At 41.8% G+C, this 25416-nt stretch overlaps 1 protein-coding gene across 8 annotated transcripts in view; it reads right to left on the bottom strand.

Moving 5' to 3' along the window:
• Positions 1 to 25416, bottom strand: part of LOC124032192 (pleckstrin homology domain-containing family A member 5-like) — a 261873-nt gene that overhangs the window by 228811 nt on the left and 7646 nt on the right. The window contains exon 4 of one of the 8 annotated variants that reach the window (XM_046344465.1): positions 17874 to 18606. The exons of the other annotated variants lie outside the window; for them this stretch is intronic. Within the exon in view, the coding sequence (XP_046200421.1) occupies positions 18588 to 18606 (19 nt within the window). The 3' untranslated portion in view covers positions 17874 to 18587. Of the gene's footprint in view, positions 1 to 17873; positions 18607 to 25416 lie in introns of those variants that run through there. 8 annotated transcript variants of the gene reach the window in all.

The following is a 25416-nucleotide window of genomic DNA, read 5'->3' as shown; positions in this document are numbered from 1 at the left end:
AGATGGGAGAACAAGCTATGAAGGAAAAATACTGGAGTTTTGGTGCAAGTACAGCAAACTAGAACAAAAATTTATTGCGATATTGTCAAAACAATATAATCCGAAATAATATCCATCCCGATATGTAACCATATCGATTTGTCCCCCCTCACTAATGAACTAATATAGAGAAAAGCATTACAATATAGAGAAAAGCATTACAATATAGAGAAAAGCATTACAATATAGAGAAAAGCATTGCAATATAGAGAAAAGCACTACAATATATAGAAAAGCACTACAATATAGAGAAAAGCACTACAATATATAGAAAAGCACTACAATATAGAGAAAAGCACTACAATATATAGAAAAGCACTACAATATATAGAAAAGCACTACAATATATAGAAAAGCATTACAATATATAGAAAAGCACTACAATATATAGAAAAGCATTACAATATATAGAAAAGCATTACAATATATAGAAAAGCACTACAATATATAGAAAAGCATTACAATATATAGAAAAGCACTACAATATATAGAAAAGCATTACAATATATAGAAAAGCACTACAATATATAGAAAAGCATTACAATATATAGAAAAGCACTACAATGCTACATCCCCCATCCCAATCCCTCTTTTCTAATCCAGGATTCAAATAAAGATTATGATGTTATCTTTAAAGACCCAAAAAACAGTCAACTCTTCTTGTATAGGCTATATTACCAGTGGAACAGAACACTGTATAATATCCACAGACAATATCAACCCCCCCCCAGCTATGTGCACGCAGACTTGACCAAGGCATATTTAAAATCCATCAATATCTAGGCCTAATGTGTCTCTAAATCATTGTATTTCAGAGCTTTATAAGAGAGTGTGATTTACAGGGGATTGTGGGTCAACAGCAAATAGAACGACTTTCCCCAAATCATTTATGCCGTTTACAAGTTCCAGTTACTGAGGTGTGTCGTCATCCCAGAGGCTTACAGAATTAACACACACAGTATACACACAGTACACACACAGTACACACACAGTATACACACAGTACACACACAGTACACACACAGTACACACACATAGTACACACACAGTACACACACAGTACACACACACAGTACACACACACAGTACACACACAACACACACACACAGTACACACACACACAGTACACACACAGTACACACACACACAACACACACACACACACACAGTACACACACAACACACACAGTACACACACAGTACACACAAAGTACACACAAAGTACACACACAGTACACACACAGTACACACAAAGTACACACAAAGTACACACACACAACACACACACAGTACACACACAATACACACACAGTACACACACAGACACAGTACACACAGTACACACACAGTACACACACAGTACACACACAGTACATACACACAGTACACACACAACACACACAAAGTACTACACAGTACACACACAACACACACACAGTACACACACACAGTACACACACACAGTACACACACACAGTTCACACACAGTATACACACACAGTACATACATAGTGTACACACACACAGTACACACAGAGTACACACACAGTGGTTTTCACCGCTGCTGCCCGGTGACTGGATTAAGTGGAAGAGATGCTCACACCACAATTATACTAAAAGTTACATGACACACACTATATATCGTATCATTTTGACAATGTCGCAATATTATTTTCACGCTAGTTGTCTGTACCTGCACCAAAACTCCAGTATTTACCCTTCATAGCTAGTTGTCTGTACCTGCACCAAAACTCCAGTATTTATCCTTCATAGCTAGTTGTCTGTACCTGCACCAAAACTCCAGTATTTATCCTTCATAGCTAGTTGTCTGTACCTGCACCAAAACTCCAGTATTTATCCTTCATAGCTAGTTGGCTGGACCACACCAAAACTCCAGTATTTACCCTTCATAGCTAGTTGTCTGTACCTGCACCAAAACTCCAGTATTTATCCTTCATAGCTAGTTGGCTGGACCTGCACCAAAACTCCAGTATTTACCCTTCATAGCTAGTTGTCTGTACCTGCACCAAAACTCCAGTATTTACTTCATTAGCTAGTTGGCTGGACCTGCTCAAAACTCCAGTATTTATCCTTCATAGCTAGTTGTCTGTACCTGACACAAAACTCCAGTATTTATCCTTCATAGCTAGTTGGCTGGACCTGCACCAAAACTCCAGTATTTACCCTTCATAGCTAGTTGTCTGTACCTGCACCAAAACTCCAGTATTTATCCTTCATAGCTAGTTGGCTGGACCTGCACCAAAACTCCAGTATTTACCCTTCATAGCTAGTTGTCTGTACCTGCACCAAAACTCCAGTATTTATCCTTCATAGCTAGTTGGCTGGACCTGCACCAAAACTCCAGTATTTATCCTTCATAGCTAGTTGTCTGTACCTGCACCAAAACTCCAGTATTTATCCTTCATAGCTAGTTGGCTGTACCTGCACCAAAACTCCAGTATTTATCCTTCATAGCTAGTTGGCTGGACCTGCACCAAAACTCCAGTATTTACCCTTCATAGCTAGTTCTCCATCTTATTTTTTAAATAGGGAGACAATTTGCTTTCAGCACATTTATTGCTATGACTGATTTAAAAATAAAAATAAAAACATGTTTTTATCATGGCTCTCTCTTATCCCTCTGCAACAAACATAGGATGTGCAATATGTCTGGAACGTCAAACGCAATACAATCACATTATCGAATCGCAATACAAATAGAATCGTGAGAATCGCAATACATATAGAATCGTGAGAATCGCAATACAAATAGAATCGTGAGAATCGCAATACATATAGAATCGTGAGAATCGCAATACAAATAGTATCGTGAGAATCGCAATACAAATAGAATCGTGAGAATCGCAATACAAATAGAATCGTGAGAATCGCAATACATAGCGTATCGGCACCTAAGTATGGGTGAGAATACCGTTTCTTGAGGTTCCTTATATAATACACAAACCTCTCCTACTCTGTGTGTAACTCTCTGAGTCTGCATGATGTGTGTTTATGTGTGTCCTTCTCACTATTTCCCTGTTAACGCTATAGAGTTCCTCCTCGGGGCTGTGGGGATATTTAAGCCAGAGTGAACAGCTGTGGCTCACTACATCACTACAGTTAGGCTAATCCTTAATGCTAAACAGACAAGAGACCTAGTTCTTAATTGTGTAAAGATGGCACTTTGAAGGAGGCCTTTATTGCAGATGAATGACATTGATAGTGCTGTATCAAAAATCCATGATATACAGGATTGTGTATATATTTCCAGAACATTCTGACAGCCTCACTACGTAAAGCCTATATACTATCGTAGAGTGCCAGGTCAGCTCAGTCCTAGTTTTAGCCAGACACTCAAGGAATGGGGAGTGGGGAGTGTTGGGGAGTGTTGGTGAGTGGGGAGTGTTACACATACACAGCAGACCAGGGAGTGTTACTTCTTGTGTACATATTGACACTGTCAGTTAATGACTCAATGAATGACTAATGACTCTGCCTTGAGTACCACTTCCATAAAGAAAGAATGGAAACAAATGTTGCCCAGCGCCAACTGTTCACAGCTCAGAGTCCAGCGGCCACTGTTCACAGCCCAGAGCCCAGCGGCCACTGTTCACAGCCCAGCGGCCACTGTTCACAGCCCAGCGGCCACTGTTCACAGCCCAGAGCCCAGCGGCCACTGTTCACAGCCCAGCGGCCACTGTTCACAGCCCAGAGCCCAGCGGCAACTGTTCACAGCCCAGAGCCCAGCGGCCACTGTTCACAGCTCAGAGCCCAGAGGCAACAACTCAAGAGAGGTCTGCATCTACACTGAGGGCCATTATATACACACCGATGAGGCCTCACCAATAGGTGAGTTTCCACAGGGGCAACGGTCAACAGCTCAAAACTCTTCCAGTCAAGTAGCTCCTTCCTTCCTGTCTTTCTCTCTCTCTCTGCATTCTCCTCACTGAGGGCTCGCGAGTCTCCCCTAAATAAACAACCAGTCCACAGTAGCCTGGATCCGACTGAATTGTCCCGTTGTAAGTTATAGTGAAGCAGAGTCATTAGGTTTGAATCCAGGTCAACCCCCTACCACTCTGATTATAGGTCACTTACCAGTACCAGACAGAAGAATCAAATAGTCTAAGCAGAGGGTGAATTCACTAAAACTACCAGCAGAGGGCCTTGAAAGAAATAGCAACCACAATGCCCCAAGTGCAATGCTTGTAAATAACCCAGGTTAACCTTGAGGTTCAGTTACCATTTAAATAGACAAACCCACTAGGACGAGTGCAAAAACATGAAAAACATGAACACAGCTGCTATGCAGTACAATAGACTCGCCTACCACTGCAGGAGAGGCAGCACACCACTCTGTGAATAGCAGCACACCACTCTGTGAATAGCAGCACACCACTCTGTGAATAGCAGCATACCACTGCAGGAGAGGCAGCACACCATTCTGTGAATAGCAGCACACCACTCTGTGAATAGCAGCATACCACTGCAGGAGAGGCAGCACACCACTCTGTGAATAGCAGCACACCACTCTGTGAATAGCAGCACACCACTCTGTGAATAGCAGCACACCACTCTGTGAATAGCAGCACACCACTCTGTGAATAATAGCAGCACACCACTCTGTGAATAGCAGCACACCACTCTGTGAATAATAGCAGCACACCACTCTGTGAATAGCAGCACACCACTCTGTGAATAATAGCAGCACACCACTCTGTGAATAATAGCAGCACACCACTCTGTGAATAGTAGCACACCACTCTGTGAATAGCAGCACACCACTCTGGAATAGCAGCACACCCACTCTCTCTCTCCCTCTCTCTCTCTCCACTCTGTGAATAGTGATCTCTCTCTCTCTCTCTCTCTCTCTCTCTCTCTCTCTCTCTCTCTCCTCTCCACTCTCCACCCTCCACTCTCTGAATAGTGATCTCTCTCTCTCTCTCTCTCTCTCTCTCTCTCTCTCTCTCTCTCTCTCTCCTCTCCACTCTCCACCCTCCACCCTCCACTCTCTGAATAGTCCTCTCTCTCCACCCTCCACCCTCCACTCTCTGAATAGTGATCTCTCTCTCTCTCTCTCTCTCTCTCTCTCTCTCTCTCTCTCTCTCTCTCTCTCTCTCTCTCTCTCTCTCTCTCTCTCTCTCTCTCTCTCTCTCTCTCTCTCTCTCTCTCTCTCTCTCTCTCTCTCTCTCTCTCTCTCTCTCTCTCTCTCTCTCTCTCTCTCTCTCTCTCTCTCTCTCTATCTATCCATCTATCCATCTATCTATCTATCCATCTATCCATCTCTCAACTGTATTGCCACGGGCCAGCAACAGATTTGTGTAGCTAATATGGTGGACGTAAAGACTCCAGCCCACTGTGCCAGAGAGAAAACTGAGAAAAATACTGAGCGCCACTACTGACTGACTATCTGTCGCACGTGAGTCAGCTGACCTCGGAACAGACGGAGGGAACTCTGGGGAGCTGTTTGAAATGCCACTTGTCATTGCTTACAACAGCTTTTATTAGTTAGTACCATTGGACAACATGCCAGGACAATTTCATAACAATATCAGTCCCCGCAGGTGTTGAGGCTCATGGTATTCATTCCTTTTCTAACACAGCATAGAATAGAGCACTCATCTGGCTATCTGTTTGTGTGGTCTTGCCAACTTCTATGGCCAATGACAACAAGCATAGGAGTTGGCAAGAAGTAACAAATAGACCTGGGACTAGAATAGAATCAGTAGCAGTGGAAAAAGACGGTGAGTTGAAAAAAATGTATTGCTATGCATAAGCGGGATTTGAACATGTTTCCACTACATGAGAGTGCCTCAATTACTTCTGGAAGTTTGGTTGTGCAAAGGCAGTTTTCAAAAATTTTCTATCCAGCATTAATTTATTTTTAGTTCTACAGTATTTCATCCCCTTGATTTACAACTTTAACCACAAAAGCGCTCCTCTCCTTTGGCTCCACAGTGATGAAATATTAGCTTCGGGCTCTACTCCCATCAGCATTGCAGAAGTTTAGCTTTACAGTGTGATTGAAATGTAAAAGCATGGCCTGTGCCATACTAAATAGTAGGCCATTTGAGTATGCGGAACAAATTAAACTTCAATAGTATGTGACATTTTTTTTTTTTAATCTAGTATACTTTAAATGCCCAGATGTCATACTAATTTTAGCTTTGACAACAGCTGATCAATTAGACATGGGGATGCGCTACCGAAATCAATGAATAGAGGGGTCAACAACGCAACCACTCATGACGCATTCGCAGTGTGAGAAAATAGAATGTTTATAGTATGTGAATTTTTGAAAATCATGTATGGTTTAAATGCCAGGATGTTGTACTAACTTTGGCTCTTCGTCTAGTAAAATCCGATGCACTCTTTTCCGCAATGCATTGGTAGAGGTGGGCTCCGAGTGATAGGCCCTAGTCCTCTTCAAGTAGCCAGACAACAAAACTAGACTGCTTAACCTGGAAGATGCCGAATAGCGAAGATTGTTCTCCTTAACCTGTTGATCCTACCCCCTACTTTTTCGAACATTCTGTTAAAAATCGTGCAACATTTCAGCGCCCTGCTACTCATGCCAGGAATATAGTATATGCATATGATTAGTATGTGTGAATAGAAAACACTCAGACATTTATAAAACTGGTTAAATCACGGCTGTGACTATAACAGAACGTGCGTTTCATCGAAAAGCGCAGGAAAATCTGATCACTGAAAACTGGAAAATATATCAATGCGCCACTTGAATGTATTGTTGAATGGAAACCACATTACCTGGAGCCGAGGTTGCAATACCTACAGCTTCCACACGATGTCAACAGTCTTGTCATTTGCCTAGGCTTTGTTTCTTGGTCAAACGAACAAGAGACAGCCCATTTCTTCCGGTCTCCAACAGGATATTTTGGTTGAGATTTATCCGGACATTATTTCAAGACGTAGAGCTATAGAATATACATTGCCCCGTGATCAATTTGATCGATTATTAACGTTTACTAATACCTAAAGTTGCATTACAAAAGTATTGCGAAGTGTTTTGTGAAAGTTTATCGTCGACTTTTTTAATTTTAATAAATGACGTTGCGTTATAAAACGCTGTTTTTTTCCTTGATCACACAATCTTCATAGATCGATATCAAGGCTATATATGGACCGATTTAATCGAGAGAAAAAAAGACCCAATAGTGATGTTTATGGGACATCTAGGAGTGCCAACAAAGGAGATCGTCAAAGGTAATGAATGTTTTATATTTTATTTCTGCATTTTGTGTAGCGCCGACTATGCAAATTATTTTGTTTACGTCCCCTGCGGGTCTTTAGGGGTGTTGCATGCTATCAGATAATAGCTTCTCATGCTTTCGCCGAAAAGCATTTTAAAAATCTGACTTGTTGGCTGGATTCACAACGAGTGTAGCTTTAATTCAGTACCCTGCATGTGTGTTTTAATGAACGTTTGAGTTTTAACGAGTGCTATTAGCATTTATCGTAGCGCATTTGCATTTCCAGATGTCTAGATGGGACGCCTGCGTGTCGGGTGGAGGTAAGAGGTTAAAATGATCACGAGTATTGCATCGTAGACTACATCTTTGAAAACAGAACTATTCTTTTTTTATAAACCCAAAGTGGATTTTTGTTTTCTTTCTCATTGAAAATAAGTGTTTGTTCTCTTGACCTTCGTCAGAGCTTTTAAACGAAATACTAAACCATCTTTTGATTTCTGAATGTGTCGTCACCGGGGACACCGGGGACACCGGGGATGTGGCTGTGACGTCATGCTAATTAGGCCTTTTGATTTCTGAATGTGTCGTCACCGGGGACACCGGGGACACCGGGGACACCGGGGATGTGGCTGTAACGTCATGTTAATTAGGCCTTTTGATTTGTGAATGTGTCGGCACCGGGGACACCGGGGACACCGGGGATGTGGCTGTGACATCATGTTATTTAAGCCTTTTGATTTGAACATATGGCTTGTTTTAGGTTTGTAGGCTCAGCTACCTATTGCATTATTTAATTTATGGATCAAGCCTTTAGCAGTCATTCTGATCTCGTTCCCAATTATCAGGGCTTTAGTTTATGTTATGCTGCTGTTCAGTGGTTCTGAATTTGCAATGCATCCGACCTATCTGTGCAAAGCCTTTTGATTTGAACATTTGAAAGGTGTTTGTGTGTGTACCAGGAGGATATTGGATTGAATTGATAGAGAATGGCAGTAATACATTGGTTGAAATGTAATCAAATCATCTGTTTCTGTCTTCAGTCCTTTTTAAATAGGATAGATGGTTTTAAATAGGATGGATGGTTTTAAATAGGATAGATGGTTTTAAATAGGATACATGGTTTTAAATAGGATAGATGGTTTTAAATAGGATGGATGGTTTTAAATAGGATAGATGGTTTTAAATAGGATACATGGTTTTAAATAGGATGGATGTTTTTAAATAGGATGGATGATTTTAAATAGGATAGATGGTTTTAAATAGGATAGATGGTTTTAAATAGGATACATGGTTTTAAATAGGATGGATGGTTTTAAATAGGATAGATGGTTTTAAATAGGATACATGGTTTTAAATAGGATAGATGATTTTAAATAGGATGGATGGTTTTAAATAGGATAGATGGTTTTAAATAGGATACATGGTTTTAAATAGGATACATGGTTTTAAATAGGATAGATGATTTTAAATAGGATGGATGGTTTTAAATAGGATAGATGGTTTTAAATAGGATAGATGGTTTTAAATAGGATGGATGATTTTAAATAGGATAGATGGTTTTAAATAGGATACATGGTTTTAAATAGGATACATGGTTTTAAATAGGATACATGGTTTTAAATAGGATACATGGTTTTAAATAGGATACATGGTTTTAAATAGGATAGATGATTTTAAATAAGATACATGGTTTTAAATAGGATACATGGTTTTAAATAGGATACATGGTTTTAAATAGGATAGATGGTTTTAAATAGGATAGATGGGCCCTATGGGCTACGGTATTGATTGAATGTGATATTCTATAACCAAGCCTGAATAGGCCTTTAACTCCATTAGGTTGAATGTGATAGTCCTATAACCTATAACCAGCCTGAGGAAGCCTATAATTCATTATATTCCTATTCTATTCAAATTTTAGAGAAATTAATCTAATTGGAAATGAGCTATTATCAGGCTGATTAATGCGATGGGATGTCTGTTGAATTTGGAAAAATCCACCCTCACTCGACTCCACCTACTCAGCCAGTCAGGAGCCGCTACTGTGTTGCAGTGAGTACATAATATGCAGTTGAAATATACAGTATGCTAGTATGAGTTATTCGGAACAACGTTCTCGTTTTAGCGGAGACTGCATTCACGGTAAACGTTACGTAAATTGTTAGGTTAGATTACTCGTTGGTTAATACCGCATTGTCGGAACTAGAAGCACAAGCATTTCGCTACACTCGCATTAACATCTGCTAACCGTTTGTATGTGACAAATAACATTTGATTTGATTTGATTTACATACTGTATCGACCAAACAAACAATCAACCAGTCGACTAATTGGGGTCAGATTACCTTTATATTTCTCTAGTGGAATCAGTAACGTTTCAGCTATACAGATTGAATTCGTCTTAGTCTTTTCAGGTTTTTGTCTGGTCACAGACAGAGAACAGCATTTGGACAGCAGCACCATCACTGGTAAGTGGTAAATACGCTCACTACATTAGCCCATTACTACCATTATCTATCAGCAGAAAAACACATACACAATCACAGTGACAGTGTGACACAGCATGATTCATGCAGCCTAATGTCATGGAAAAACACATACACAATCACAGTGACAGTGTGACACAGCCTGATTCATGCAGCCTAATGTCATGTAATGTCTCTGTCACCTGTTGAGATGACTCTCTCATTTGTATGGACTGCAGTAGTGGTGGTAATGAACTCACAGCAGAGTCAGTCAGAGACAGAGAGAGAGAGAGAGTCACCCCAGGGCAAGGAGGATTATATTGCTGCTACTGGTTGCATCACAAAAAAACAACGACATTCCGTATATCCTTTTGACCAGCCTCCTATGGGAGTATGATGGCCTCAAGTAGCCCTCTCTTACTTGGCTACAGAACTCTCTCAAGACACCATGGCCAGCCACCCACCTGCATTGATAAGCAAGTGCATCACATAGAGGCAGAGAGATGCAGGGAGGAAGAAGGCTGCAGGGCTGAAAGCACTTTAGGTGATGATGTTAGACCTATTTGTTGAGTAGGTCTATTTGTTGAATCGGTCTATTTGTTGAGTAGGTCTATTTGTTTAGTAGGTCTATTTGTTGAGTAGGGCTATTTGTTGAGTAGGTCTATTTGTTTAGTAGGGCTATTTGTTGAGTAGGGCTATTTGTTGAGTAGGTCTATTTGTTGAGTAGATCTATTTGTTGAGTAGGGCTATTTGTTGGGTAGGTCTATTTGTTGAGTAGGTCTATTTGTTGAGTAGGTCTATTTGTTGAGTAGGTCTATTTGTTGAGTAGGGCTATTTGTTGAGTAGGGCTATTTGTTGAGTAGGTCTATTTGTTGAGTAGGGCTATTTGTTGAGTAGGGCTATTTGTTGAGTAGGTCTATTTGTTGAGTAGGGCTATTTGTTGAGTAGGGCTATTTGTTGAGTAGGTCTATTTGTTGAGTAGGGCTATTTGTTGAGTAGGTCTATTTGTTGAGTAGGGCTATTTGTTGAGTAGGGCTATTTGTCTCTCTTGCTATGCTCTGATGTAAGGAGCTTCTTGTCTGGATGGCTTGTCACAAACCAGCGATGCAATACCAGTGTTTCCCCTATCATTCATGTAGAAGCGGCACACTGGAGCTGCTAAATCGTGCTAAATCGCCACAAAAATAGTGTAAAAAAAAAAATCCAAGTTACAACATCAGATTGTCCTTAGAAACCTCCAACGTAACTAGCTATTTTATAATCCTGGAAGTGTAGACGTATGTATTAGGAACACCCAAGCCGCCACCGCTGCTAACAAACAAAAACTCCTAGGGGAAACACTGTACTACGTACCATGTAGTGTTAAAGGGCTAGTCGCATGGGAGAATGGCAGCTGGTTAGGTGAACCAGTACTATTTACATGAAGCCTATCTATTAAGAGATGACATATGAACATACATGCAGAATGTCTAGTTCCATGTCCCGCTCAAGTACAACCCTCCCTGTGTGTGTTGCACTCAGGAGATCACAATATGCATAAAGGGGAGGGGACTGAATTTGTAACAATTTTGTCTGAGGAAACAGTTCCCTGTTCCAAGCCCTTCCTGCCCATTTCTAACACAGTGGTTCCAACAACCAAGAGCTCCCAGCTGCAGAGCATTTGGGCCGTGTGATGGTTTCCAAAAGCCCCTAATCATCACAGACCATCTGGACAACAACTGGATTGGGATGCGCTGTAGTTGTTGTCGGTGTGTTTACTGGTAGAGGGAGATCAGAGGATTCAGAACCAGGCAGTGGCTAAGAGAGTGGCATACACCTGGAAACAAGCTGGCAGACCTATCGAGAAACATTCAAAATCATACACAGAAGTTTTTTTTTTTTAATATTAAAACATTTTGGGGAGAAAAAAGACACTTTTTTAAAAAAAAATGAAGATCTACAAAGACAGAAACATACAGAATACTGAAAGCATCCATGATAATCAGAAGAAAAACACACCAGCTACGGCTCCCATTACCCAACAACTCTCCTTATCAGTCTTTCCCTTGATTCAACCTGGCCAGCATAAGACTCTCACACACTCACACACACACACACACACACACACACACACACACACACACACACACACACACACACACACACACACACACACACGCTCACACGCTCACACACGCTCACACACGCTCACACACGCTCACATGCTCACACAATCAAATAAAACTAAAAAAACACCAACCAGCTGCAGTTTCCAAAACTAACCAACTGTCCCTTGATGATCTGGACAGTCCAAGATCACCATGAGAAGAACGGTTCTAGACTCTAGGCCAGTGGGTCTCAATCCTGGTCCCGGGGACCCAAATGTGTGCAATTCTTTGTTTTTTTTTGCCTTAGCACTTAACACCTCATTTAAATCAGATGTGTATGTCTAGGCTGAAAACAAATATGTGCCACCTTTGGGCCCCCAGGACCAGGATTGAGAACCACTGCACTAGGCTCAGACATAGCAGATTACCAGACAGATTATACCACGGGAGGTTCAGCGCAACAGCTCTACTGAAACAGATCACCCAGCCCTGCTACGGTAAGAGGATTTGAAGCCCCCCAAAATTGATTCACTATCTAGGTCTATATACTGAACCACTATCTAGGTCTATATACTGAACCACTATCTAGGTCTATATACTGAACCACTATCTAGGTCTATATACTGAACCCCGGAGAATTAACCACTATCTAGGTCTATATACTGAACCACTAACTAGGTATATATACTGAACCACTATCTAGGTCTATTTACTGAACCACTATCTAGGTCTATATACTGAACCCTGGAGAATGAACCACTATCTAGGTCTATATACTGAACCACTATCTAGGTCTATATACAGAACCACTATCTAGGCCTATATACTGAACTCTGGAGAATGAACCACTATCTAGGTCTATATGCTGAACCACTATCTAGGTCTATATACTGAACCACTATCTAGGTCTATATACTGAACCACTATCTAGGTCTATATACTGAACCACTATCTAGGTCTATATACTGAACCACTTAGGTCTATATACTGAACCACTAACTAGGTCTATATACTGAACCACTATCTAGGTCTATATACTGAACCACTATCTAGGTCTATATACTGAACCACTATCTAGGTATATATACTATCTAGGTCTATATACTGAACCACTATCTAGGTCTATATACTGAACCACTATCTAGGTCTATATACTGAACCACTATCTAGGTCTATATACTGAACCACTATCTAGGTCTATATACTGAACCACTATCTAGGTCTATATACTGAACTACTATCTAGGTCTATATACTGAACCACTATCTAGGTCTATATACTGAACCACTATCTAGGTCTATATACTGAACCACTATCTAGGTCTATATACTGAACCACTATCTAGGTCTATATACTGAACCACTATCTAGGTCTATATACTGAACCACTATCTAGGGTCTAGGTCTATATACTGAACCACTATCTAGGTCTATATACTGAACCACTATCTAGGTCTATATACTGAACCACTATCTAGGTCTATATATCTAGGAACCACTATCTAGGTCTATATACTGAACTACTATCTAGGTCTATATACAGAACCACTATCTAGGTCTATATACTGAACCACTATCTAGGTCTATATACTGAACCACCATCTAGGCCTATATACTGAACTCTGGAGAATGAACCACTATCTAGGTCTATATACTGAACCACTATCTAGGTCTATATACAGAACCACTATCTAGGTCTATATAATGAACCACTATCTAGGTCTATATACTGAACCACTATCTAGGTCTATATACTGAACCACTATCTAGGTCTATATACAGAACCACTATCTAGGTCTATATACTGAACCACTATCTAGGTCTATATACTGAACCACTATCTAGGTCTATATACTGAACCACTATCTAGGTCTATATACTGAACCACCATCTATGCCTATATACTGAACTCTGGAGAATGAACCACTATCTAGGTCTATATACTGAACCACTATCTAGGTCTATATACAGAACCACTATCTAGGTCTATATAATGAACCACTATCTAGGTCTATATACTGAACCTATCTAGGTCTATATACTATCTAGGTCTATATACTGAACCACTATCTAGGTCTATATACTGAACCACTATCTAGGTCTATATACTGAACCACTATCTAGGTCTATATACTGAACCACTATCTAGGTCTATATACTGAACCACTATATCTAGGTCTATATACTGAACCACTATCTAGGTCTATATACTGAACCGCTATCTAGGTCTATCTAGGTCTATATACTGAACCACTATCTAGGTCTATATACTGAACCACTATCTAGGTCTATATACTGAACCACTATCTAGGTCTATATACTGAACCACTATCTAGGTCTATATACTGAACCACTATCTAGGTCTATATACTGAACCCTGGAGAATGAACCACTATCTAGGTCTATATACTGAACCCTGGAGAATGAACCACTATCTAGGTCTATATACTGAACCCTGGAGAATGAACCACTATCTAGGTCTATATACTGAACCCTGGGGAATGAACATTCAGAATACATTCTGTGCATCTCTCCTGAGCACGTACTTAAAAAGCATCTTGGAGTAGGATCAGGGGCCATATGTATCAAGACTCTCAGAGTGGGAGTGGTGATTTAACATCAGTTTTACTTTTATATCGTAATGAAAAGCATTACATGGACAGGAGGTACCTGATCCTAGATCAGTATTCCTACCCTGTGATGCTTGTTACATATGGCCCCAGGTCCCGCTCCATATAATCACAATCAGTATGATCTAAACCCAAAACGGAGACTCTTTGTATGGGTTTTGATATAATAGTTATTTGCTGGGTGTTTATATTTGTCCGACTTCACACTGTACAAGTGTTTATTAATACGCATGTGTGAATTGGAAATGCATTTTTGTTTTGCATATCCCAAGTCCCAGAGACACCCTCGGAGAGTTGGGTCACCATTGTCCAGGCATATCGGCAGGTTCTTAACCTTGTCGGCTCGGGGATTCAAACTAGTGACCTTTCGGTTACTCGCCCAACACTCTAACCGCTAGGCTACCTTCTCACACAGGCCAAGCACGCACACGCACACACACACACACACACACACACACACACACACACACACACACACACACACACACACACACACACACACACACACACACACACACACACACACACACACAGTGGTTGCCAGATGGCTGTGACCCCACAGAGACTGAAAAGCATGAGAGAACAGGGGGTGTGGTTTGAATGAGCAGCTCAAAGCTCACTGATTGACTGTATCCCGAAGCCCGGGCCGACAGCAATAGCATCCAGACTCAAAGCGAAAGGAAAGAGTTTTAAATGAGACGATAGCAGAGAAGCAGAGAAAAACAGAGACGACCATGAACAACGGAGCCTGATTCAATAGTACGATATCCCTTTTCCTGAGTTGTGTGTTCATCAGCAGCAACAACGGTTCGTCGTCGGCAGCAACAACGGTCCATCGGCAGGAACAACGGTCCGCCGGGAAAAACAGTCTGTCAGGAACTGCTCCCTGCCAAGGACAGCGTAAACACTCCCTCAGTCCTTTGCAGTCGGTGCCGTTTGAATACAGCAAAGTCTCCCTTGTGTCCATGCATGTGCTTTTAAAGCTGAAATCATTAATGGTGAAACTGCCACGTCCGTTGGAATTTTACAACAACACAGCAGTTACAGCAAACATATGAACACTGTACCCCCCCCCCCCCCCCCCCTTCGGACATCATTGCAATTGCACTCCCTGTGGCTTTGGATCAAGGCATCTGGTAAGTGTCATGTCATAGGGACAGACCTGGGCTGCTTTACATCCCTGTGTGTGATGAATCCAGACATCCGCCCGCCACTTCTTGCTCTCTCTGACGCCAGACAGGTAGAGCCAGCACAGGGCTCTGCTGCTACAGCTCAGACACACAGACAGAAACAGAGAGAGACACACAAACCAATCCCCCTCCACTGTTCCCCGGGCGCCGAAGACGTGGATGTCGATTATGGCCCCCCCCCCCCCCCCCGTAACTCTCTGATTTAGAGGGGTTGGGTTAAATGTGGAAGACACATTTCAGTTGAATTCAGTCAGTTGAACAACTGACTAGGAATCCCCCCCCTTTCCCTTTCCCTTTCCCTCAGACTGAAATGAGATTGGTGTCTGCCTGGCGACCCATTCATTCATTCCACAGGTCGTCTGTCTGCCAGCCAGACTGTCATCCCATTGCAGTCAGAGTTCCTCTGACTGGGGAATTCTCTTCAATTTATAGCTACTAGTGTCACTCATCAAAATGAAAACACAAATCCCCTTCCGCTCAGAGACTGCGACATTTTGCTCCTCGCCTCCGCTCTCCTCCTGCAGATCTTTAAAGCCTTGTTATGAGTGATACAGCAGCCATAGAGAATAACTGCATCGTGTTAGTGATGACGACTGGGGTGTTCAGATTTGCCTCTCTAATACACACTATGCTTACTTCCAATCAGGAACTATTTTCTGAAATGACAGTAGGCCTAACACTTAAACAACTCAATGACTCTCCTTGTTCGGGCGTTGCTCGGCGGTCGACGTCACCGGTCTTCCAGCCATCGTTGATCCATTTTTCATTTTCCATTGGTTTTGTCTTAGTCTTCCTACACACCTGGTTTCAATCCCATTCATTACCTGTTGTGTATTTAACCCTATGTTTCCCCTCATGTCTTTGTCAGAGATTGTTTGTTACTCAGTGTTGTATTGGTGCGTGACGTGTTACTCATTGTTGTATTGGTGAGCGACGTGTTACTCAGTGTTGTATTGGTGCGTGATGTGTTACTCAGTGTTGTATTGGTGCGTGACGTGTTACTCAGTGTTGTATTGGTGAGTGACGTGTTACTCAGTGTTGTATTGGTGCGTGATGTGTTACTCAGTGTTGTATTGGTGCGTGACGTGTTACTCAGTGTTGTATTGGTGCGTGATGTGTTACTCAGTGTTGTATTGGTGCGCGACGTGTTACTCAGTGTTGTATTGGTGCGTGATGTGTTACTCAGTGTTGTATTGGTGCGCGACGTGTTACTCAGTGTTGTATTGGTGAGTGACGTGTTACTCAGTGTTGTATTGGTGAGCGACGTGTTACTCAGTGTTGTATTGGTACGTGATGTGTTACTCAGTGTTGTATTGGTGAGCGACGTGTTGTATTGGTGAGCGACGTGTTGTATTGGTGCGTGACGTGTTACTCAGTGTTGTATTGGTGAGCGACGTGTTGTATTGGTGCGCGACGTGTTACTCAGTGTTGTATTGGTGAGTGACGTGTTACTCAGTGTTGTATTGGTGAGTGACGTGTTACTCAGTGTTGTATTGGTGCGCGACGTGTTACTCAGTGTTGTATTGGTGCGTGATGTGTTACTCAGTGTTGTATTGGTGCGCGACGTGTTACTCAGTGTTGTATTAGTGAGCGACGTGTTACTCAGTGTTGTATTGGTGCGTGACGGTTTACTCAGTGTTGTATTGGTGAACGACGTGTTGTATTGGTGAGCGACGTGTTGTATTGATGCGTGACGTGTTACTCAGTGTTGTATTGGTGAGCGACGTGTTGTATTAGTGAGCGACGTGTTACTCAGTGTTGTATTGGTGAGCGACGTGTTGTATTGGTGAGCGACGTGTTGTATTAGTGAGCGACGTGTTACTCAGTGTTGTATTGGTGAGCGACGTGTTGTATTGGTGAGCGACGTGTTGTATTAGTGAGCGACGTGTTACTCAGTGTTGTATTAGTGCGTGACGTGTTACTCAGTGTTGTATTGGTGCGTGACGTGTTACTCAGTGTTGTATTGGTGAGCGACGTGTTGTATTGGTGCGCAACGGGTCCTCGTACCCACTTTGTTTTATTGTTACATTTCGTGTTGGAGTTATGTTTCGTTTATCGTTATTAAATAACTCCATTACATTCAGTTTGATTCTCCTGCGCCTGACTTCCCTGCCACCTACACACACACACACACATTTACATTTAAGTCATTTAGCAGACGCTCTTATCCAGAGCGACTTACAAACACGACTCTGACAATGACAAAGGTCAAAATGATTAGTAGTGATGGGGCAACAACAACAACAAAAACAATCGTTACTTATCGGGATATTATTTTTGATGATATATCGTAATGTTTTGAAAATATCTCAATATGTTTGTGCTAGTTTGCTGTACTGTAGTTTGCTGAACTCTTGTTTTCACCACTTTAATTTCCATGATAACTAGTTGTTTTCTCATGTCTCTTGTCCCTCTGCAGCAGACATATGATGAGTAATGTGTTTGGAACATCGAATCGCAATAAAAATCACAGTATCGAATCAAAATACATATAGAACAATAGTCTCTTGATAATAATAAGTATCGTGACATAAATATAGTGAGGACCCTTTACTGCTGCAGCAGTGAGCAGGACAATAGGATTTAATCACATATGTGCCAGTGAGCAGTAGTCTCATCCTAATAGATTATCAATACAGCGACCAGCACTACAAAGTCATCAAAACTTAATTATCCACAAGCATCAGTCGAAGAAAGAAATATTGATCCATCTAACAGAGGCAAAATTACAAATATCAAGAGCCCTACTTGAAGGGACACGTAACAAATGGCTGCATAGTCCCCATGTAGTGCATTACTTTAGACCATGTCCCGTGGTGTAAGAAATAGGGTGCTGTTTGGAACGCACGCATCATCTTCAAGTGTACAGCCAGCCGGTGGGACTTCAAAGCACAGCTGGAGCTTGAGACACCAAACATTGACTATAGATCCACTGGGGGAGACTTTAGTCAATACTGTCCAGATTTCAGTTGACGTGCTCTGTCCTGTGGGATGGATGAATAATGCAGCAGTGAAAACAAGGCTACTTTAATGAATGGTGGTTTGAATGGTTGTTGGCTGGCGGTGGTGTAGACGAGTCAAATATTTATCATGCTTCATATTTACTTTACAGACAAGCTATGTACTACACTTATACCCTCAAAAGAAAGTAGGTCTCTAATGTCATTTCAAAGCGGCAGAGAGAGAGAGAGAAAGAGAGAGAGGGGAAAGAGAGAGAGAGAGAGAGAGGGGGCAAGAGAGAGAGGGGGAAAGAGAGAGAGAGAGAGGGGGAAAGAGAGAGAGAGAGAGGGGGAGAGAGAGAGAGAGAGAGAGAGAGAGAGAGAGAGAGAGAGAGAGAGAGAGAGAGAGAGAGAGAGAGAGAGAGAGAGAGAGAGAGAGAGAGAGAGAGAGAGAGAGAGAGAGAGGAGGGAGAGAGAGGGAGAGAGAGAGAGAGAGGTGGGAGAGAGAGGTGGGAGAGAGAGGGAGGTGGGAGAGAGAGAGGTGGGAGAGAGAGAGAGAGAGAGAGAGAGAGAGGTGGGAGAGAGAGAGAGAGAGAGAGAGAGAGAGAGAGAGAGAGAGAGAGAGAGAGAGAGACCCCATATTACTCAGAGGAGATCCCCCCCCTCAGAATCCCCATATTACTCAGAGGTGATATTATTCCCCACCCTTGAGGAAGAGACGTGCCATTTCCAGGCCCAGGGAAATGTGCTCATCTGTGGGGACACAAATGCGCGCACAGGAACACTACCTGATCTAACAAGCACACGAGGGGACAGCTTTATTACAGGCCATACTGTTTCTAACTGTCTTCATCTCCCCCATAGAAACAACAGTGACAGCACCGTCAACAAAAACAGAAGGGATCTTTACTGTACTCTGTACTTTGTCAATGGTAGGTTACGGGGGGGACTCTTTGGGAAGATTCACCTACTGCTCACCTCTTGGCCACAGTACAGTAGACTATATGATCACAGACGTTGACCCTTTCTCTCTCAGCTCATTCACTGTCAAGCCACTAACACCTCTGTCTGATCACAGCCAAATTATGTTGACCCTCAAAAGAACAGACATGGAAACAACCACACATTCACAGCCCAGTGAGCTGTACAACATCAGAAATTCATACAGATGGGCCCAAAACAGCACAGAACAATCCCAGAAAGCAACCTGGAACCAAAATATCCAAACACTCTTTCTGGATACCACATTCACTCACAGTGAAGAAGGCATCAATCTAGCAGTACAAAACATCAACTATATATTCAGGCAAACGGCAAAAGAAGCACAATTGAAAATGATAAAAAACTAAATAAAAAAAGATCACAGATGACAACTGGTTTGATGCAGATTGTAAAATTATAAGGAAAAAACTTAGAACACTATCCAACCAAAAGCACAGAGACCCAAATAATGGTGAATTACGCCTTAAAACTCTATAAACGTAACACTCAGCACCAAAACAGCACAGTACAACAGCAAGCAGCTGACACTAATTGAGGAATCCATAAACACACACAACTTCTGGAAAAATTGGAGAAAAAAATAAATAAAAATCTAAACAAGAGGAATTATCGGTACAAAATGGTGACATATGGACAACCCATTTTAAACTCTACGACACCGTTCAAATTGACACAAACGCAGAAGTTGAATGGATTAGAAAAAGCTATAAAAGGACAATAAAAATCCACTGGACTCCCCAATTACTGACCAGGAGCTCTATAAGAAACTAAACTATTACTGACCAGGAGCTCTATAAGAAACTAAACTATTACTGACCAGGAGCTCTATAAGAAACTAAACTATTACTGACCAGGAGCTCTATAAGAAACTAAACTATTACTGACCAGGAGCTCTATAAGAAACTAAACTATTACTGACCAGGAGCTCTATAAGAAACTAAACTATTACTGACCAGGAGCTCTATAAGAAACTAAACTATTACTGACCAGGAGCTCTATAAGAAACTAAACTATTACTGACCAGGAGCTCTGTAAGAAAATATAAGAAACTAAACTATTACTGACCAGGAGCTCTATAAGAAACTTCAGGCTCTCAAATATAAAAAGGCATGCAGACCTGATGGCATCCTAAATGAGATGCTCAAACTCACTAGTGCAACATTTCAATTGGTTATATTAAAACTGTTTAATTTGATCCTGAGTGTAGGTTATTTCCCCGACATCTGGAATCAAGGACTCCAATCTTTAAAAACAGAGACAAATTTGACACTAACAATTACAGAGGCATTTGTGTGAACAGTAACCTGGGGAAGGTTTTATGTAGTATTATCAATGTATGAGTTATAAACTTCCTTAATAAGCACAATGTCTTGAGTAAAAGCCAAATTGGATTTATACCAAAACATCGCACAACTGATCATATTTACACCCTACACACCCTGATAGATAAACATGTCCACCAAAATATATGCTTGCTTTATCAACTTCCAAAAAGCATTTGATTCTATTTGGCATACAGGACTGTTCTACAAAGTTATTGAAAGTGGTGTAGGGAGTCAAACATATGACATAATTATATCAATGTATACTGGCAATACGTGCAGCATTAAAATTGGTAAGAAAATAACAGAATTCTTTAACAAGGGGCGGGGCCTTCGCCAGGGTTGCAATCTGAGCCCTGCACTCTTCAATATTTACATTAACGAATTGGCCACTATTCTAGAAAAATCCTCAGCCCCTGGTGTTAGTCTCCAGAATTCAGAAGTTAAATGCCTACTCTTCGCAGATGACCTATTCCTGCTGTCACCCACAGCACATGGCCTACAGCAGAGCCTGGACCTGCTAGAGCAGTACTGTCAGACCTGGACCCTGGCAGTAAACCCCACAGCACATGGCCTACAGCAGAGCCTGGACCTGCTAGAGCAGTACTGCCAGACCTGGACCCTGGCAGTAAAACTCCAAAAAGACTCAAATAATGATTTTCCAGAGAAGATCCAGATCTCAGGGAATTGGTACAAAATATATAGAGTACTGTACACACTACAATTACTTAGGTTTAAAAATAAGATCAACTGGACACCTTAATGAGGCAGTGAATGAGCTGAGAGAGAAAGCACGCAGGGCATTCTGCGCCAGGGCATTCTGCGCCATTAAAAAGCTAATTCAACTTGAAATACCTATTCAAATTTGGATAAAACTAATTGAACATGTCATTGAACCAATTGCACTTTATGCCAGTGAGGTGTGAGGTCCACTTGCAAAACAAGATTTCATCAAATGGGACAAACACCCCATTGAAACCCTGCATGCAGAGTTCTGTAAGATTCTCCTACATGTCCAGAGGAAAACTACAAACGATGCATGCAGGGCAGAATTAGGCCAATATCCACTAATAATTAAAACTAAAAAAAGAGCAATTCAGTTTTGGAAACATCTAAAATACAGTGACCCCTCTCATATCATTACCAAGCCCTGCAATGCCAAGAGCTGAGCAAATAAAGGAGTCACCTCATCCAGCTGGTCCTGAGTTCACAAACCTGTTCTACTAACACACTGAAGCCTCAGTCCCCTCATCCAGCTGGTCCTGATTTCACAAACCTGTTCTACTAACACACTGAAGCCTCAGTCCCCCATCTAAGTTCCAGCTGGTCCTCAGTCCCCTCATCCAGCTGGTCCTGAGTTCACAAACCTGTTTTACTGAAGCCTCACATCCAGCTGGTCCTGATTTCACAAACCTGCCTAACACACTGAAGCCTCAGTCCAGAACAGCTGGTCCTGGGGCAAGTTCAATCAGATAGCACTGCAAAATGCAGTACTATCTGGCCCTAAATCGACAGTACACCCTGGCTAAATATTTGACCATGGTTACTGATCAAAACCTTAGAAAAACCTTGACAACGTACAGGCTCAGTGAGCACAGCCTTGCCATTGAGAAGGGTAGATACAGGAAAACCTGGCTCCCTGTAGAGGAAAGGCTGTGCAACCACTGCACAACAGCAGAACCTGAGAGGGAGCTGCATTTCCTGACAAAATGTAAAAAATATAAAACAATTAGAGAGTGTCATTTTCCCAAATTTGAAACCCTTATTCAAGGTTAAACTAATTGCTAAAACTAATTGAACATGTCATTGAACCAATTGCACTTTATGGCAGCGAGGTGTGAGGTCCACTTGCAAAACAAGATTTCATCAAATGGGACAAACACCCCATTGAAACCCTGCATGCAGAGTTCTGTAAGATTTTGATTCTCATTTTTATTCTCCTTTTTATTTATTTTTATATTGTAAATATCCAAAATAAGCTTTGGCAATATGTACATTGTTACGTCATGCCAATAAAGCGAATTGAATTGAGAAAGAGACCCCAGAGAGAGAGAGAGAGAGAGAGAGAGAGAGAGAGAGAGAGAGAGAGAGAGAGAGAGAGAGAGAGAGAGAGAGAGAGAGAGAGAGAGAGAGAGAGAGAGAGAGAGAGAGAGAGAGAGAGAGAGAGAGAGAGAGAGAGAGAGAGAGAGAGAGAGAGAGAGAGAGAGAGAGAGAGAGAGAGAGAGAGAGAGAGAGAGAGAGAGAGAGAGAGTTTGACAGTTTAATTAGGGTCATAATTCATCCCCATAACATAATTAAAACCTTTTACATGCACAATACACACACACACATTTACATATTAGTAATTTTACAGACACTCTGATCCAGAGAGACTTACAGGAGCAATTATGGTTAAGTGAATTGCTCAAAGTAACACAGATTTTTCACCTAGTCAGCTTCAGGATTGAAACAAGCGACCTTTCGGGTTACCGGCACAAAGCTCTTGACTGCTAGGCTACCTGCCACAAACACACACACACACACACACACACACACACACACACACACACACACACACACACACACACACACACACACACACACACACACACACACACACACACACACACACACACACACACACACACACACACACACACACACACACAGAAAGAAAGAGACCCTATTCAGAATACTGCTGGGAAGGGCATTCTGCCTGACAGGCCAGAGAGAAAAGCAGCGTAGAGATAACAGTCACGGACTGCCTGCATCCAAAGTGACACCCTATTCACGACATAGTGTACGACATTTAACCAGAGCCCTATGCTGTCTAGTGCACTATATAGGGAACAAGGTGCCAGTTGAGACACACCCACCGTCTTAACACTATCAGTCCCGAACCCCCCCCCCACCCCCCAAAAAAAATGTATTTTCATTTATCTTCATGTCCAGCCTTTATATTGAGCCTCACAATGAGGTGATTTACCATTTTCTTTAAAGGACAACCAGGGCTACAAGTAGAACACAAAACTATTGGACATAAACTGTTGCATTCATGAGTCTTACTGGCAAATGGCAATGAACAATATGGTCTGCCAAAACACTAACTGGATAAAAATGTATATGAATGCTGTAATAAGTACAGGAGTGGTTTGCTCAGTGGGAAATGAATACACAACTAGTCAGTGACAACTGTTTGGAGTTTGTGACAGCAACTATGTGACCTTATTACAGTATTATAGACACTATGTCCTGGGATTTACTATGATCGTCTAAGTAGAAGAACCCCTTACAGTATTATAGACACTATGTCCTGGGATTTACTATGATCGTCTAAGTAGAAGAACCCCTTACAGTATTATAGACACTATGACCTGGGATTTCCTATGGTCTTCTATGTAGAAGAACCCCTTACAGTATTATAGACACTATGACCTGGGATTTCCTATGGTCTTCTATGTAGAAGAACCCCTTACAGTATTATAGACACTATGACCTGGGATTTCCTATGGTCTTCTATGTAGAATAACCCCTTACAGTATTATAGACACTATGACCTGGGATTTACTATGGTCTTCTATGTAGAAGAACCCCTTACAGTATTATAGACACTATGACCTGGGATTTCCTATGGTCTTCTATGTAGAAGAAGCTTGTGAGGTCATAGAGCAACACATGTTACATGTACGTGTGAGAGTCTCAGCTTTCGATCATTTGTTCAAATCGCACAGGGCGACTCATTGGGTTAATTTACCAGCACGCGATGCTGCCTGTGGAGCGACGAGCCCTCTCTATTTTTCTGTAGTGGTATTTGTTCAAACTCATTGAAGGAACCAGCACATAGATAAACACAGTCCCTCCCATAAACTGAGAATGTCCAATTAGGTCACCTGTCCTCTTGATTTTCACTAGATAAACACAGTCCCTCCCATAAACTGAGAATGTCCGTAGATATGGTTAGTTCAGTGCACCTGTCCTCTTGATTGGCTGAAGGAACCAGCACATAGATAAACACAGTCCCTCCCATAAACTGAGAATGTCCGTAGATATGGTTAGTTCAGTGCACCTGTCCTCTTGATTGGCTGAAGGAACCAGCACATAGATAAACACAGTCCCTCCCATAAACTAGAATAGAAACACAGTCCCCTCCCATAAAAACTAAACTGAGAATGTCCGTAGATATGGTTCAGTGCACCTGTCCTCTTGAGTGAAGGAACCACACATAGACAGTCCCTCCCATAAACTGAGAATGTTGACATCAATTGATTAGAAAGAACATTCTTTCTACAAACTCGTCACCAACAATACAGGTGTAAAGTAGTAATAAAATATGTACGTGCATTTACAGATCCTCATTCATTCATTCATGACCTCGTTCAACTGGCAGCAGTTGACTAGGCCTCCCTCTTGCTCTCTCTCTCTCTCTCTCTCGCTCTAAACTAAAAAGGGTTTCGGGCCGTGTTGGCACTCTGCCACCCGCAAATTACCCAGAAACTAGTCGTTGGCACTATTACACACACACACACACATATAAACTCCACCCGCTACAGAC

Source organism: Oncorhynchus gorbuscha, linkage group LG01 (assembly GCF_021184085.1).
Source record: "Oncorhynchus gorbuscha isolate QuinsamMale2020 ecotype Even-year linkage group LG01, OgorEven_v1.0, whole genome shotgun sequence".
Classification (NCBI taxonomy): domain Eukaryota; kingdom Metazoa; phylum Chordata; class Actinopteri; order Salmoniformes; family Salmonidae; genus Oncorhynchus; species Oncorhynchus gorbuscha.
The sequence above is the reverse complement of the archived record's forward strand: the minus strand, read 5'-3'. Positions and strand labels throughout refer to the sequence as shown.